Genomic DNA, 12854 nt, shown 5'->3' with positions numbered 1-12854 from the left:
TGGAAAAAGGATCGGTTTGATTTCAGCTCTGTTTGCAAAGGGAAAACACTTTCAAAAAGCAGGCCAGGAGCTTGGGCCAAGTTCTGCCCTGGCTTCTGCTGGCCTCCGCAGCCGGCGGCACTGGGCATCGCCCTCGTGAGATGCCAGAGCCAAATTTGGCCCAGGGCCTAGAGGTATTGTATGACACTAAAAACAAGTTAGAATAGCAATAAACATTCAGAAAATGACAATTTTTCCCCATAGCTCTGGGAGGTGCGAATAAACAAATTGCAAAGATAACAAGTGCAAGCGCAGCTATTACCAGTAATTGTGGTGGACTTCACGTGAGCGCAGGCTCTTGTGCTTTAGCAGAGTAAATGCGCTGAGCATCAACCTGCTGGCAAAGGCTTGTCGCATGTTTAAGAAATTCAGAAGGACATTTCTATGGCCCTACTCATTTAAAAATAAAACTGCTTCTTCTCGATGCTCAAAGCCAGGGAAAGGACACAGTGAGTCATAACTTACCTACTTTGTGCCCACAAATCTCCTGTTCTCTTTAATGGAAAAACTTTCAGGCAAGATCAGCAGGACTGAAGTTGAAATCAGTTCCTCAGCTTAAGTGGAAACAAGAGTTAGTGAATTTTGCCCTGACTTTTTATTTATTTAACCAAAAACAAGAGTAAAAATAAGATACCAAAAACAACTTCATCTTAAACCACAGTATCACCCTTTAATTTCCCCTCTCCTGAAGAACGTGTATTCTCTTGCCTCGCTTTAAAAATATTGATTAAAAATAGAAAGTTAAACAGAACATTAGGCTAAAACAATTAAAGATTAATAACCTATTTTAATTATTAATCAGACAAAACTACTAACACTCAAATTAACAAGTGCAACCTTTTAATAAGTGTTTGTCTGCTTATCTGTGTAAGTTGGGAATCCATTGTTTCTTCAGAAAACAGTAACTTCTCCATCCCGTAAGTAAAGGATTTGTGAAATACGCTGCACTGGGCTCAAGTGCCGCGGAATTAAGGGATCTTGCTCTCATTTACGCTAATGCCACTTTACACGGCTGGCGTTATGCAGAGGCAGCTTTAGAGTAGATGCGAGCCAAGCCTGTAGCTGTCGCTTTGGCAATTAGTTGTGTTTAGGGTAAGGCAGTTTTTAATTTTTAGGCGGAATGTTCCTTGTATTGTGGTTTGGTTTTGGCTTCTGCCAAAGAGAGGCTTCCTGTGGTGTTTCTGAGTTGATTCGTGGAGATTAGAAATTCAGGAGAGCCAGGTCTGGAGGCAGCAATCGACTGCGGTGCTTGGTGCCGGCGCGGCAGTTGCGGGACAGGGGCAGAGATCATGCAGGTGGTTCAGTAAGCAGAGAATAACTTGAGAGGTTGTTGACCCACAAAAGTCTTTTTACTCAGTCATCAAGGGAAACCAGCTACTCCTGAGCCATCAAAAAACATCATTTCTGCTTGTCCCGAAAATCCCAACTCCACCATCCGAGGAAGCACCAGTGGGATAAGGATACGGGCTTCGGCTGTGTTGGACTCAGCTCCCTGTGCTCACTTTACCTCACTTGCTTTCCCTGTTTCTGGATCTCAGCCTGAGAAGCCGTAGGCACATATCTGTGATTTTCAGGGAGTGCGTTGAAATATTAGCAACTATAACCGCCTGTTTATTAATCTAGTCAGAGACAAGAAGAGGTTCGGTGTGATTTATCAGCCCAGCCACCTCTAGGTTATCACTTCCAGTATTCCTGATAAACCACAAAACTTAGAAGAAAATCAAATGACATTTCCCAAACAAATACAGATGCAAAATGTATGAAAACATCAGTCCTTGTAGGCAGGAATGGAGACTGAAGCCATTAATAAATTATGCACTTTAGCTCAGACATAAATACAACCTGTATTTATGTGCTTGCTGAACTGCTGCTTTATTTGTTTCCTTCCTTGCAGTAGCATTCAGCTGTTTAACAAAGCAATCATTATGCGGCTTTCGAGATTTCCTCTTGCCCTTTAAAAGGCACTATTTAAAACAGTATCAAAGTATTTACAAGAGTTTCAGAAATTGTGATGGTCTGCGTTGCAGCATTATCTTTCTACAAGTCTCTTACCAACTTCAGAGCAACTTGCTGCCTGAAGCGTGAGATATAACTCAGATATGTAAGAATTCTTCACCAGGCTGAATAATCATCAGAAGGAGCACAGTTTGCTTTTGAGTTTCAAGAGCTGAATTAGAGTCTCTGTGTGAGCTGAAAAAACAGTTCTATGAATTTTTCTTACTTTTAAGATAGCGCATCTTATTTTGAAAGAAAAAATGTTATCACCACTGAAATGCCTTTCAGATGTACTCAAATTCATTTCATGAATATAATAAAAGACCGCTGTGCCTTGTCCTCGGGCTAACTCCATTATTTTTTATCGTTATCTTGAGAATAGCAGCTCTTTTAACATTTACACGACTGACTCGCAAATGAATGCGCGCAGAACACTCGCGTACCCTTTGGCAGGGCTTGTATATTTTTAATTATTACGAAGAAATCACTGAGTTGATGGCAGTGCTTTTAAAAAAATATGAAAAGTCCACAATATTCTTTTCCTGTTCCAGGTTTAATTCTCACTGTTGCTGATGTGTTAGTAGTCCATCTAGCATAAATCAGGTTGCAGGGTGACAGATACCTACTTTGGAAAGGTTTCAAATCTGTAAGGAGTTGCCCCCAGTGAATTTTAGGCAATATATGTACCCAGAGTAGCACAGATTTTGTAATATACCTGTTACAGTCATTGCAGTCTGAAGCTTATTGCAAACACAACCCCCAAAATTTTATTTGCCCAGTGATTCGGGTTTCTGCAAGTATTTCATTTGCGAGTGTCAGTCACAGAGTAAATAGCTTTGGTGCAAGTTTGTCCGTTTGAGGGAAGCACTTTGTCAGCTTGTTAGTAAGAAAGAAGCAGTTTCTGCCTTTGGTTTTAATGGCTGAGGTATTTAAATCTGATTTGACACATGCGAGCAAAGAGTATAAGAATATTTCTGATGTTAAACTGAACCGGAGAGGGATGAAAGAGGAAAAGGACAGGGAAGGGAAAAAAAGCCAAAGCGAAGCAAAATCTGCCGCACGCTGCAGCAGCACCGCGGACGGCTGCCGGCTGCCGTACCGAGCGCCCTGCGTTACTCATCTCCCTCGCGCCAGGCAGGCGCTGAAGTCCCCTGTGAAGAGGGACCTTGTGCATCGCCCACCCCCCTTTGAGGCTCGGACCCGGAGCAGTACTTAAATTCAAACACCTAGTGGGGCGTTGGAGTCATGTCACCATTTAAAGCTAGGGAAGAAATTAATCCGTTTCCTTAGCCAGAACTTAATCTTTTCCATTTTCTTACAGTACCGCTACAAGGCTAACAAATAAAGAGGCAGACAGGAAAAAAAGCATCGGTCCGGGCTCGCAAGGGGTTCTGTGCTCCAAGAGAAGCGAGGGAGCTCCTCCGCGCTGCCCGAGGAGCTTGCCTGTCCTTCGGCTCCAGGTGTTTTTGCAGCCCTCATGCAAAAACCCTGGATTTGGGGCTGAAAAAAGTAAAATGAGCACAAGAGCAGAACATTTGACTAAGTGAGCAGATTGGGCCAGATTGGAAATACATCGAGACTTTATTGCTTAACCTGCGGTAGTCCATGACGGAAGTTTGTTTTCGAGAAAGGGTGGAGGCAGGGAGATGCTAGGAGCACTGAAGGGCCTTTGGTAAAGCCGAAGGGAGGGATCTCTTGGAGGCCTCGGAGTTCAATGCAGACCCCCCTGGGGCACTGTGCTGACAGCCGCCCGGCAGCAGGCTCCTCCAGGCTGCCTTGCGCGCCCTGCACTAGCCGTTTGGAAAGTCCCAGTGCGGCCCTATCACTTGCTTCTTCCTCCTCTTCCTTTTCTGCTAATGACTTCTCCCTGGGACAGGAAACACTTGCGCGAGTCAGGCCGATTCCAAACTGCAGGAATCAGCAAAGTCCAAAACGTGTTTTTCCCCGGGGCCGCTGTGGGCACCTCTGTCTCTCACAGTCCACGGCTATTTCCGTGGTTGGCCATGCAGAGGCTGGACACACGTTTGAGGGTGAGCCAGGGTCACAGCACGGGGACGCCTGCCTTGCCAGGATGCAGTTTTCCTCCGGCTTTGATACTCTCGGGAAGAGCCGTGCCTCTTTGATGCTCCCAACTTTGGAGCCGAAGGGACTCACCTGGATAGCAAGGTGTCCCCTGACAGGTGCCGGTGGGAAGAGACGTACGGTCACCTCCTGCCAGAAGCACTTCCCCTGCTGGGACCTTCGCACAAACTGCTTTCCGGAGCGGGGAGCGGCAAAATATTCCTCTTAGGTGTCCGCGCTGAGCTCAGGAGCCATCAGTCAGTAGCCAAATTGAACTGTTGCTTATGTTTTAAATTAGACTGAAATTCATTAGGCCTATGCCCAAAAAAGCAGTTATTTTTATCCCTCGAGGCTGAGAGGTTTGTTTCGAGGGGAAGAGCCGCCCTTGATAAACAATGAACGAGGATCAGGGTGACTCCAGAGACGAACGACTAGCTTTGCTTTTCCTGTTACCAGAAAAAAAGCCAAAAGCCAGTCTAAAGATCTGTATTCAATGATTACACAGCCTAAAAGACTAAAAATGTGTGTGTGTGTGTGCGCGTGTGCACATGTGCACTGTATGTGTGTTTATGTATGTATATCTATCCATATGTATGGAGAGAGGGAACAAACCTAACTCATATTCTTTAACTAATGGTTTACTTGAATATTCTTTATTACACTCTGATAATTGTTATAATTTTGTGAGAATTAAAAGCAATCAGAAATCTACTCTGTGCAAGCCAACCAATTTTTTTTCCCGCTGGAAAATGCAAGCAAAATGGCAAGGACTTTTGGCAATAGAATGTCCAGATAAATATGCCAGATTCCTTGCAAATGGAATTATTAAAAATAGTTACAATGCTACCAAAAACTGTTATTAAATGTAATAGAAACTATTGTGTTAATATATTCACAGTATATAATTTATCTCTGAGTGTATGTAAAACTAAAGGCTATTTTCTTTGAATTTTTCTTATGCTGATATTGTAAACTATATGACAGATGGGTCAAGTCCTGATTGCAGTATTCTAACATTTGGAATAGCAAGTAACATATTTGATAGAGCTGGCAAGTTTTTATATATGATTCAACCCAGAATATAAAAGCCACTAGAATTCCAAGTTGAAAATAATTAAATGAGCTGGAAACGATCAGGAACCACACATTTTTAAGTGACAGATTTTTTTACATGTTTAAATTGCACAAGAATATTTTATAGCTCCCTTTAACCAACAGTGACGTTTAATTCTAAAATGTGTAATTGATATTTGCAAAGCAATTAATTCCTGTGGCTCATTATTCTATTGCTAAATGTACCTAAGCACTGGGGTGCTGACTTTAGGTGATCTTTCTTAGTGCACCTCTTCTGAATTCCAGAGTTTTAACTAAATTACCCTAATTCAGTTTTCTCACTTGGCTGCATGAAGCGCGGTGTCATACTTATGTTGAATTTTTAGCTTTCTGATTGCACAGTAACGTAGGATGTTAGAATCTGCTGACTTCTGTAATATTCGTTGTCAGATTGTGTCATTATTGTGTAATACTTAAAGTACCAAGAAGCAAAAACCAGCAGCTTATTCCATTTGTATTTGATCATTTCTGCTTATGTTTCTTTCGAAGTTTTCATCTTTTTGTCACTGTTTATGAAGTCATATGTCTCTTTACTTTTGGCGTCTCTCTCCATCATGCACAAGCAGCCCGTCCGTCCAAGCCTAAGCCACCGGCTGGGCCACCATCATCTCCTCAAACGCAGACTAACATAATAAATCATATGCTCAAAGGCATGGCCAAGCAGACGCCAAGTACTGTAATAGTCTTCCTTCCTTTTATTCAGTGGTTTTGTAGTCTAGCAGTTGCTTGTTTAGTTTAGTATTAGAAAGCTGGTTCTCATGTGCAGCTTTATACAAAATACTCCGCATGATGTGGTAGGTTTTTAGAGATTTAGAGGTAGCATTTATTTCAAAATGTCCATTTTTTTGTCTAGCAATGTCTGACATATGCAACATTTTCAAATATCAACGTCAGCACAAAATAACATTGTTGTTGCATAACATTTTGCATGAAAACTATAAATATGTATGAGCTTTACATGATGTTGGATGAAATGTTTGATAAGTATATCGTATACGTTTCATGTAACTGTCAGTGCTCCAGCTATCTTAGCAGAATATTCTGATGTATAGTAACTTAACCAGGGAAATATTTAAAATAAGAAGAAAAAAAATTAAGATTGACATCTGCTGGCTGCCAAAGTTGTATAAGCATCAATATTTTCTTTAAAGACAGCATCTCTGAGCAGTTGTTCTTATTAACACTTTTGTCTTTTAGTTGTATTTGAGAGCAGATCAGTGTTGCAAATGAGAATGGGTCTGATGCTGCTCTGATCAATGGCAAAGCTTCCCTGTGACTCCGGAGGTGCAGAAGCAGCCAGAGTGTGCAAAGGGACATTTCTTTGGACTCTTTTTGCACAAAAGGAAGAAGTTTCTACTTCTTGTTGTCAGGGAGGTGCTGACTTGAATGGGAGAAAGAATGACATGTTAGCCAGCAGTTCTCCAATTTCAGTGTTTGCCCAGTTAAACATGTTAGGGAGAATCTGGACATTTTTTTGTTTCCAGTGATGTAAGAAATGAAAAGGAAAGTGAGAAAGAAATCCCAAGGCCCCTGCCTGTAGTGTAAATCAGCAAAAATACACGTTTCACTTGCGCAGTGCTTTGCTACGTTGCATCTCCCAGGGGAGCAGAGCACCTGCAAGGCCTGATTTCAGCTGACAGGGTTGCTGAGCTCCTCTGAAGAACAGCCCAGATGCCCTCACAGGGCAGCCCAAATGGGGGTGGTTCTGAAAAATATGGCTTTTCTTTCCCCATGGGAAATCTCTTACCTATAAACACGTATTCAGGGAGAACCAGGAGTAGGCAAGATTTTGTGGTGGAGACTAGAGTTCTCAAATGTCCCAGGGCCCTCAGCAAGGCAGGTTTTCTCCCAGGACACTTGGCATGGGACCCAGTGCAGCAGAGCAGTTGCATCTGTGGGTTGCCATACATTTCTGTCCCATCGGTAAGGAAGACCTCAGCACTAGCAGAAAGCTCGTGCGTGCACAGGTCTACAGTTTGCAGTAGGAGTGAGATGCCCAGCCACCTTGCATTTCAGCAAGACCCAAGCTGCTGGCTTCCCTGGGCTCCCCTGGAAATCCCAGGTTAAATGTCTTGCTAGTGAAGGAACTTAAATACATGCACTTCCAGCGTTTCGCTGTGTTGGGGCCCATCGAGTCAATTGTATACTGCTAATTGCAGCAGATCGATTTGACTGTTTCTTTTTTTGGTACCTCGCCTATTTATGCTGTTTCCAGCCTTAATGCCACGGAGAGGTCAGAATGTACTAAGCGCAGAGGTAGGAATTGGCCGTGGGGTTGTCTGGCATAACTCCCAAAGTGCAGTCCCATTCCTTGTCCCAGCTGCGCGAGAGGGCCAGGCTTGGCCCCACTCAGCGCTTCCAGCGGTCCAGCTGTAGTTAAATGCAGCGACGTCCCATGACGGAGATGGCTCCCCAGGGAGCAGGTCTCCCCTCTTTTGCAAACCTCAGGAAAGTGAGTCCCGGTGTCAGTTCTTAGAAACTGCCGTGGTTGCATTTATCAGCTCTGTGGCAGCTGTCATTCAACAGAAATGTGACTATATGTATTATTTTGTTCATTATTTCTATTGAAATACTCCAAATGAGCCAGATTGTTAGCACCTCGGATGTTTAATACGTTATCTATAATATGATACCTGTAAGAATATGATTTAATTATTTTTTTAAAAAATGCTGCAAAATAGCTCAATATAGCTAAACACCAAGCTCCAGGATTTAAACTCTTGGGTTTGTTTGCGGGGTTTTTGCTGTAAAGTTGCATCTGTTTTCCCATAAAAATCTTACCTATGAACACCTAGTGGGATTTACCACTTTCCACTCCCTCCAGCATGCGTAACTCCTTGACCTCTGTGGAGTTAAATCCTGGAGCAAATCAGACCTGCAATTTTTGTTTTCAGTAGTAGGTCACATTTAAATTTCTCAAGTTTAACAATTTATTAAATGTAAAGACAGATTTGTTTAAATTGATCTTTTAAAAAGCATTTTAAAGTAATGCAGACATGATATCTGTAATAGCACCATCTACATTGAAGGATACATATTGTTCATATATTACTAGCCAGATGCTGTCTTTAGGGAATGCAATGTTCTTATTCGAACTAATAAAGTGTCACCGTCTCAGCACGGAAAACAAAACAATTCTGACAGTATTTTGAAATTCGGAGCTGGAGCACTGCATTTTCATAGTATAATAACGAATGTGGCTTTCTGGTTTGCTCAGTACTAATTATATAAGCATTTAACATATGCATGAAAAGATCTTTAAAGCTGTAGAATATTATGGGATTTTTTTGAAACCCCTAAAATGACTTACTGTGCATCTAGCTTTTCCTTCTGCCTCCCTTTTAACTCGAGTTCTTGTACTACAGAAAATGTAGGCCGGTTAGTCACACCAGCTAAAAAGTTAGAAGATACAATACGCCTGGCAGAATTGGTAATTGAAGTGCTACAGCAAAACGAAGAACACCATGCAGAGGTGAGCAGCGGCGCCCTGCGAGATAACATCCCGCAGGCCTCGAGCCGGGGCTTGGTGGTTGCTAATAGCTTTGCGTATTTATCTGACCTCTTCTGAACAGGTGCTGGTTTTTAAAGCCAAAAGGTGTTCTTAAATAACGGTGATACAGTGTAATGAAGGCAAAGCGCAGTTTAGGAAGACTGCTTTTTCAGAGGGGAGGGAGGGCTGAAGGGAAAAAATAATTAAATTCTGCTTTCATCTACGTCAGTCTGCAGCCTTTCACACCACGCCAGCGAGAGCTGAGTCTGGCCAAATAGGTTCACCACCAAGTACATACAAGAGAGAGCCTGTGCGCTTTTGAGAAAGGTCGTATTTCCAAAAGACGTCCTGTGTTCGTACCTCCAGACATCGTTAACGTGGGTCACTGTCAGCAGCAGCCCACTCCTGCTGCTGAGAGTCGTAGCAAGTCAAACACTGCAAAAACTGATGCATTTTTGTCCCTTTCTGAACATTCAGATTGTTTCCAGGGCTTTGACTTGGGCCCTGCTGTATGTGATAAACTGCTGTTGTAACTCCCTTGCTTTTCTGCTGGCCTCTTCTGCCTTGACTTGCTGGGAATGCCTCAATTGCTGGTCACCAAGGACAGAATGAATGATTCCCTGTTGCTCGCTATTGGGGTTATCCAATGCCTAATGAAATTGCTCTTGACTCTTCAATGCACTCTAGATTCATGTCTTAAAAACACTTTTAAGCCCAGACAATCTATGTCTTACTAAGTCAAACATATATAAGAAAATCAGTAGCGTGTGGCTTGATCCTGGAAGCACCTAAACCCACAGGCAGCTAACAGTGCTGGGTGTAGTCCCACTGCCAACACGTCCTGGCATTTTCACCTGGTAGGGACTGCCCAAGTAAGTGACGTTGCGCCCCCGTGTAAGTATGTGCAGGACTGAGCCCTGGGTTCTGTATAAAGCCGGTGCTCTCTGATAAGTGTTGAAAAGCTAATCATCTTAAAGTTCAGAGTGGACAGTTACTGTTTATGACTGTAGGTTTGGTAACACTCATTCACTATTTTCTCTTTTCCTTCCCATCGATATATATAATCACTATATTTTGCATTAAGAGCATTTGCTAACTAATTTCACAGTCACCTAAAAATCATGCCAATGTCTATTTAAAATTTGCAGTATAATTTAACTGATTTATAATACACAACAATCCACAACACCCAACTAATGCCTGATTGCATATTTAAATTTCCTCCCTGTTTTTCTACTGTTCATTCAATCTTGGATGATCCTGGCAGGGGAAAGAGGTATGTGACTAAAGTGAATGAACGGAGTCACCTCCTGTCATATTTCGTGCATGCCCTCTCAGTGCCATGTTTCCTGATGGGGTTTTACCTGGGTTACCCTTGCTTCCGTAACTTTGACCTAGGAATGTAACGGCAACTTTGAGCGGGCTGCTTGTGGAATTGGTAGCCTCACACAGGAGGGTAAATGTGGCATAGTTATCCAGTCCATGCATGTAGCAATGGGTATATTTTACGAGCGCTGCAGTTACATCCCGACACAACCCTACCTGCCTGGAAACTTTCCTCAGCCTGTTGTTACCTATGTTGTTTTGCATTCACCTGATCTATAGTACACTGTGGTGGAAATGGAGTAAGTAACACCCGAGTGACTAGAATGATAGTGTTCTTCCTATGGTTTTGTCTGTATGTGCCTTGTAGTGGATATACAGTATTTATATGTAGAGAGAGAATATCCGTGGTGAAGAGTGAAATAAACTTCATTTTTGCAGAAGTGAGAGGGTGCTCAAGAGCACTGCACTTGCACACGAGCTGTGTTAAATTGTCCAAGGATAACAAATATTTTATTCCACTCGTCACCAGCGTAGACCATATGAACAACCAGCCTGGAAGGAGCTATTTTTAAAATACAGGTTATCTTCAAAACAGTACACTTTTGGAGCAAGTGATTAGAGGGCCAGTCATGCTCTCTGCTACACCGATTGGATCCTTGCAAGGAGGAAGATTCAAAACTGTTCTTCGGTGTGTTTTTTGTCACAAGGTTTTGATTAGAGACAGAAGGTTAATGCCAACACAAATAGGAGAAATACTGGTCCCTTCTTCTGCATGGTGACCTGAAAGGGTGAAATCCATCTCTGTCCGGAAGCCCCCGCGCTGTCGGTACGCTACTGAATTCCTGTCCTGAGGGTTTGCGCGGCGTTTCAGTAGCGTACAGGCAGTTTGCCAGCGCTCTGCACACTTTGAATTTTCCCCAAAGGAAGGGAAACAAGAGACTGAATGTTTGATCGCACTATTTTTATTATACATAACAGCCACATGATTCTCTTTCTGTGCGATGGGAAGTGTTGAGGCATTGCGCATTTTTGCAGCACGTCTTATTTTGTAATCAAAGCAAACTCCTGCGCTATGCTGCTTCCATCAGTGTAACTACAGCTACTTTATGAAATTAATTATTCCAGGTGAGTTTTTTAACGTGTTGTCCCTTCACCTGGAGCTGAGAAAGCTCAAGCTGCAAGTTACCACTCTTAGGTCTACTGTGGAAGGTCAGCAGGAAATTAAGTTGCATCACTTACTGAAGGTATGACTTATTTAGTGAAAATCAACAGTATTGCAATTAAAATGCCCCCCTTTTCTCCCCCACATGCACATCCAGGTAGACATGCCAATGAGAACCCAGAAAACGAAACTCTGAGCACAGAACCAATCACAACAGCATGGAAAACGTTCAGAAAGCCTTAGAACAGAAATACCCTGTTTAGTACGTAGGGTTTGGCTTACCTGTAACAAAGAAGGAAAACAGCCCAGATAAAATATGGAAGAAATAGTGTGCCTGCATATGTAATACATAAGAGCAAGAAGTCTCTGTCATTATGTCATCTCGCTCATCAAATGTCTCCAAGCTCTGTTTTCCTTCTTGTGGATGAATGATGACAAATGCCACAGACCCTAGCTTTCATGTATTTTTAAACTTGCATTCTCTCTCTATGTATATGTATGTGTATATGTATATATGTATTTTAACTCTTTGAAGTCATGCATATATACATGTGTACCCATGTGTAAAATATACAGCAGTAGCTGTGTTTGGCTAGAAAGCGCACTTCCTTTTTCCCTAAAATTGTGTTTTAAACAAAGCAGGTAAGTAGATGGTAAATAAATGAGCTGTTACCATCCTGAAAGAGGTTTTTGAACTACAGTGCTACGGCTCCCGTTGCAGGAAGGTCCTGCTCACTGAGAATAGGGAGGAGGAGGCTGAGGATCCTGACTCGAGTTAGAGCTTTATGGAACTGAAATTTGACTATTCCAGCAAAAGGAAAAGTATGACTGGTTTGGGCATATTTTTTTCTGCAAATGATCACATGCTTTTCTTCCTAATTTCTTCTAAAATAGCTTTTTTTTCCTTTTTCATGGAAGCAGGCTTTTGTTACATGACTCTGAAGTGATTGATTATGTTGGGGTTTGTTGCAGAAGATACTCTTTGGCTTCCCCTCTTCTCCTTCCCCCAAAACGTTGACTGCAGTTGACCCTTGGTAGCGCTCGTTCTGCGCACGCCGATCTGTGCGGCATGGATGGGCAGGGAGGCAGTGTGGGAGGCTCCTGGCTAAAAAAGGAGCGACCAGAGAAACCCCATCAGTGCAAGGACAACTCTGGCATCCTCCTTGAAAAGAAAACCCCCTGAAGACCACTGCTAATTTTAAGAGGACGCTCACCTGCAAAACTTCTTAGTGTTTGCTCCTTTCTCACCTGCGTTTTGGGCAAAAGTTTGAGTCAGAAGCAGCCCTGAGTCCTGATGCTTTCAGTTCACATGAGCTTGCTGTTAATGCAGGATTTCACCCAGGTGTACTGTGCGGGGGACACCCGTCCAAGCAGCAATATCAGGCGTCTGGCCGTGCACACGGTTGGACGTGGACGTGGAAGTGCTGGAGAGCATTGCTGTGCCAGCTCTCTTGGGCTTCCTCATGGTGGTTTTGGCTTTTTTAGAACAACTGCCCCACAAACATCCAGGGTCATCATCATTGCTGACCCTGAACTTATTAAGCGTCCAAAGGGCCAGATTTTTCTGCAGTGACACATGCACCTTCACCCCAAGGACAGGACAGGCCCCATAGTGAGATGAGTTTGGGGGCCGGTTATTTCACACCTTGTATGTGCTCTGGGTGCATA

General features: G+C 43.0%; 1 protein-coding gene across 1 annotated transcript in view; it reads left to right on the top strand.

Moving 5' to 3' along the window:
• The window catches only part of CADPS (calcium dependent secretion activator), a 246120-nt gene that overhangs the window by 176786 nt on the left and 56480 nt on the right, over positions 1-12854 (top strand). Inside the window, exon 17 of the mRNA XM_067303622.1 lies at positions 8574-8680. Within this exon, the coding sequence (XP_067159723.1) occupies positions 8574-8680 (107 nt within the window). The remainder of the gene's footprint in view (positions 1-8573; positions 8681-12854) is intronic.

The sequence above is a fragment of the Apteryx mantelli genome, chromosome 12 (genome assembly GCF_036417845.1).
Source record: "Apteryx mantelli isolate bAptMan1 chromosome 12, bAptMan1.hap1, whole genome shotgun sequence".
Taxonomy (NCBI): domain Eukaryota; kingdom Metazoa; phylum Chordata; class Aves; order Apterygiformes; family Apterygidae; genus Apteryx; species Apteryx mantelli.
The sequence above is the reverse complement of the archived record's forward strand: the minus strand, read 5'-3'. Positions and strand labels throughout refer to the sequence as shown.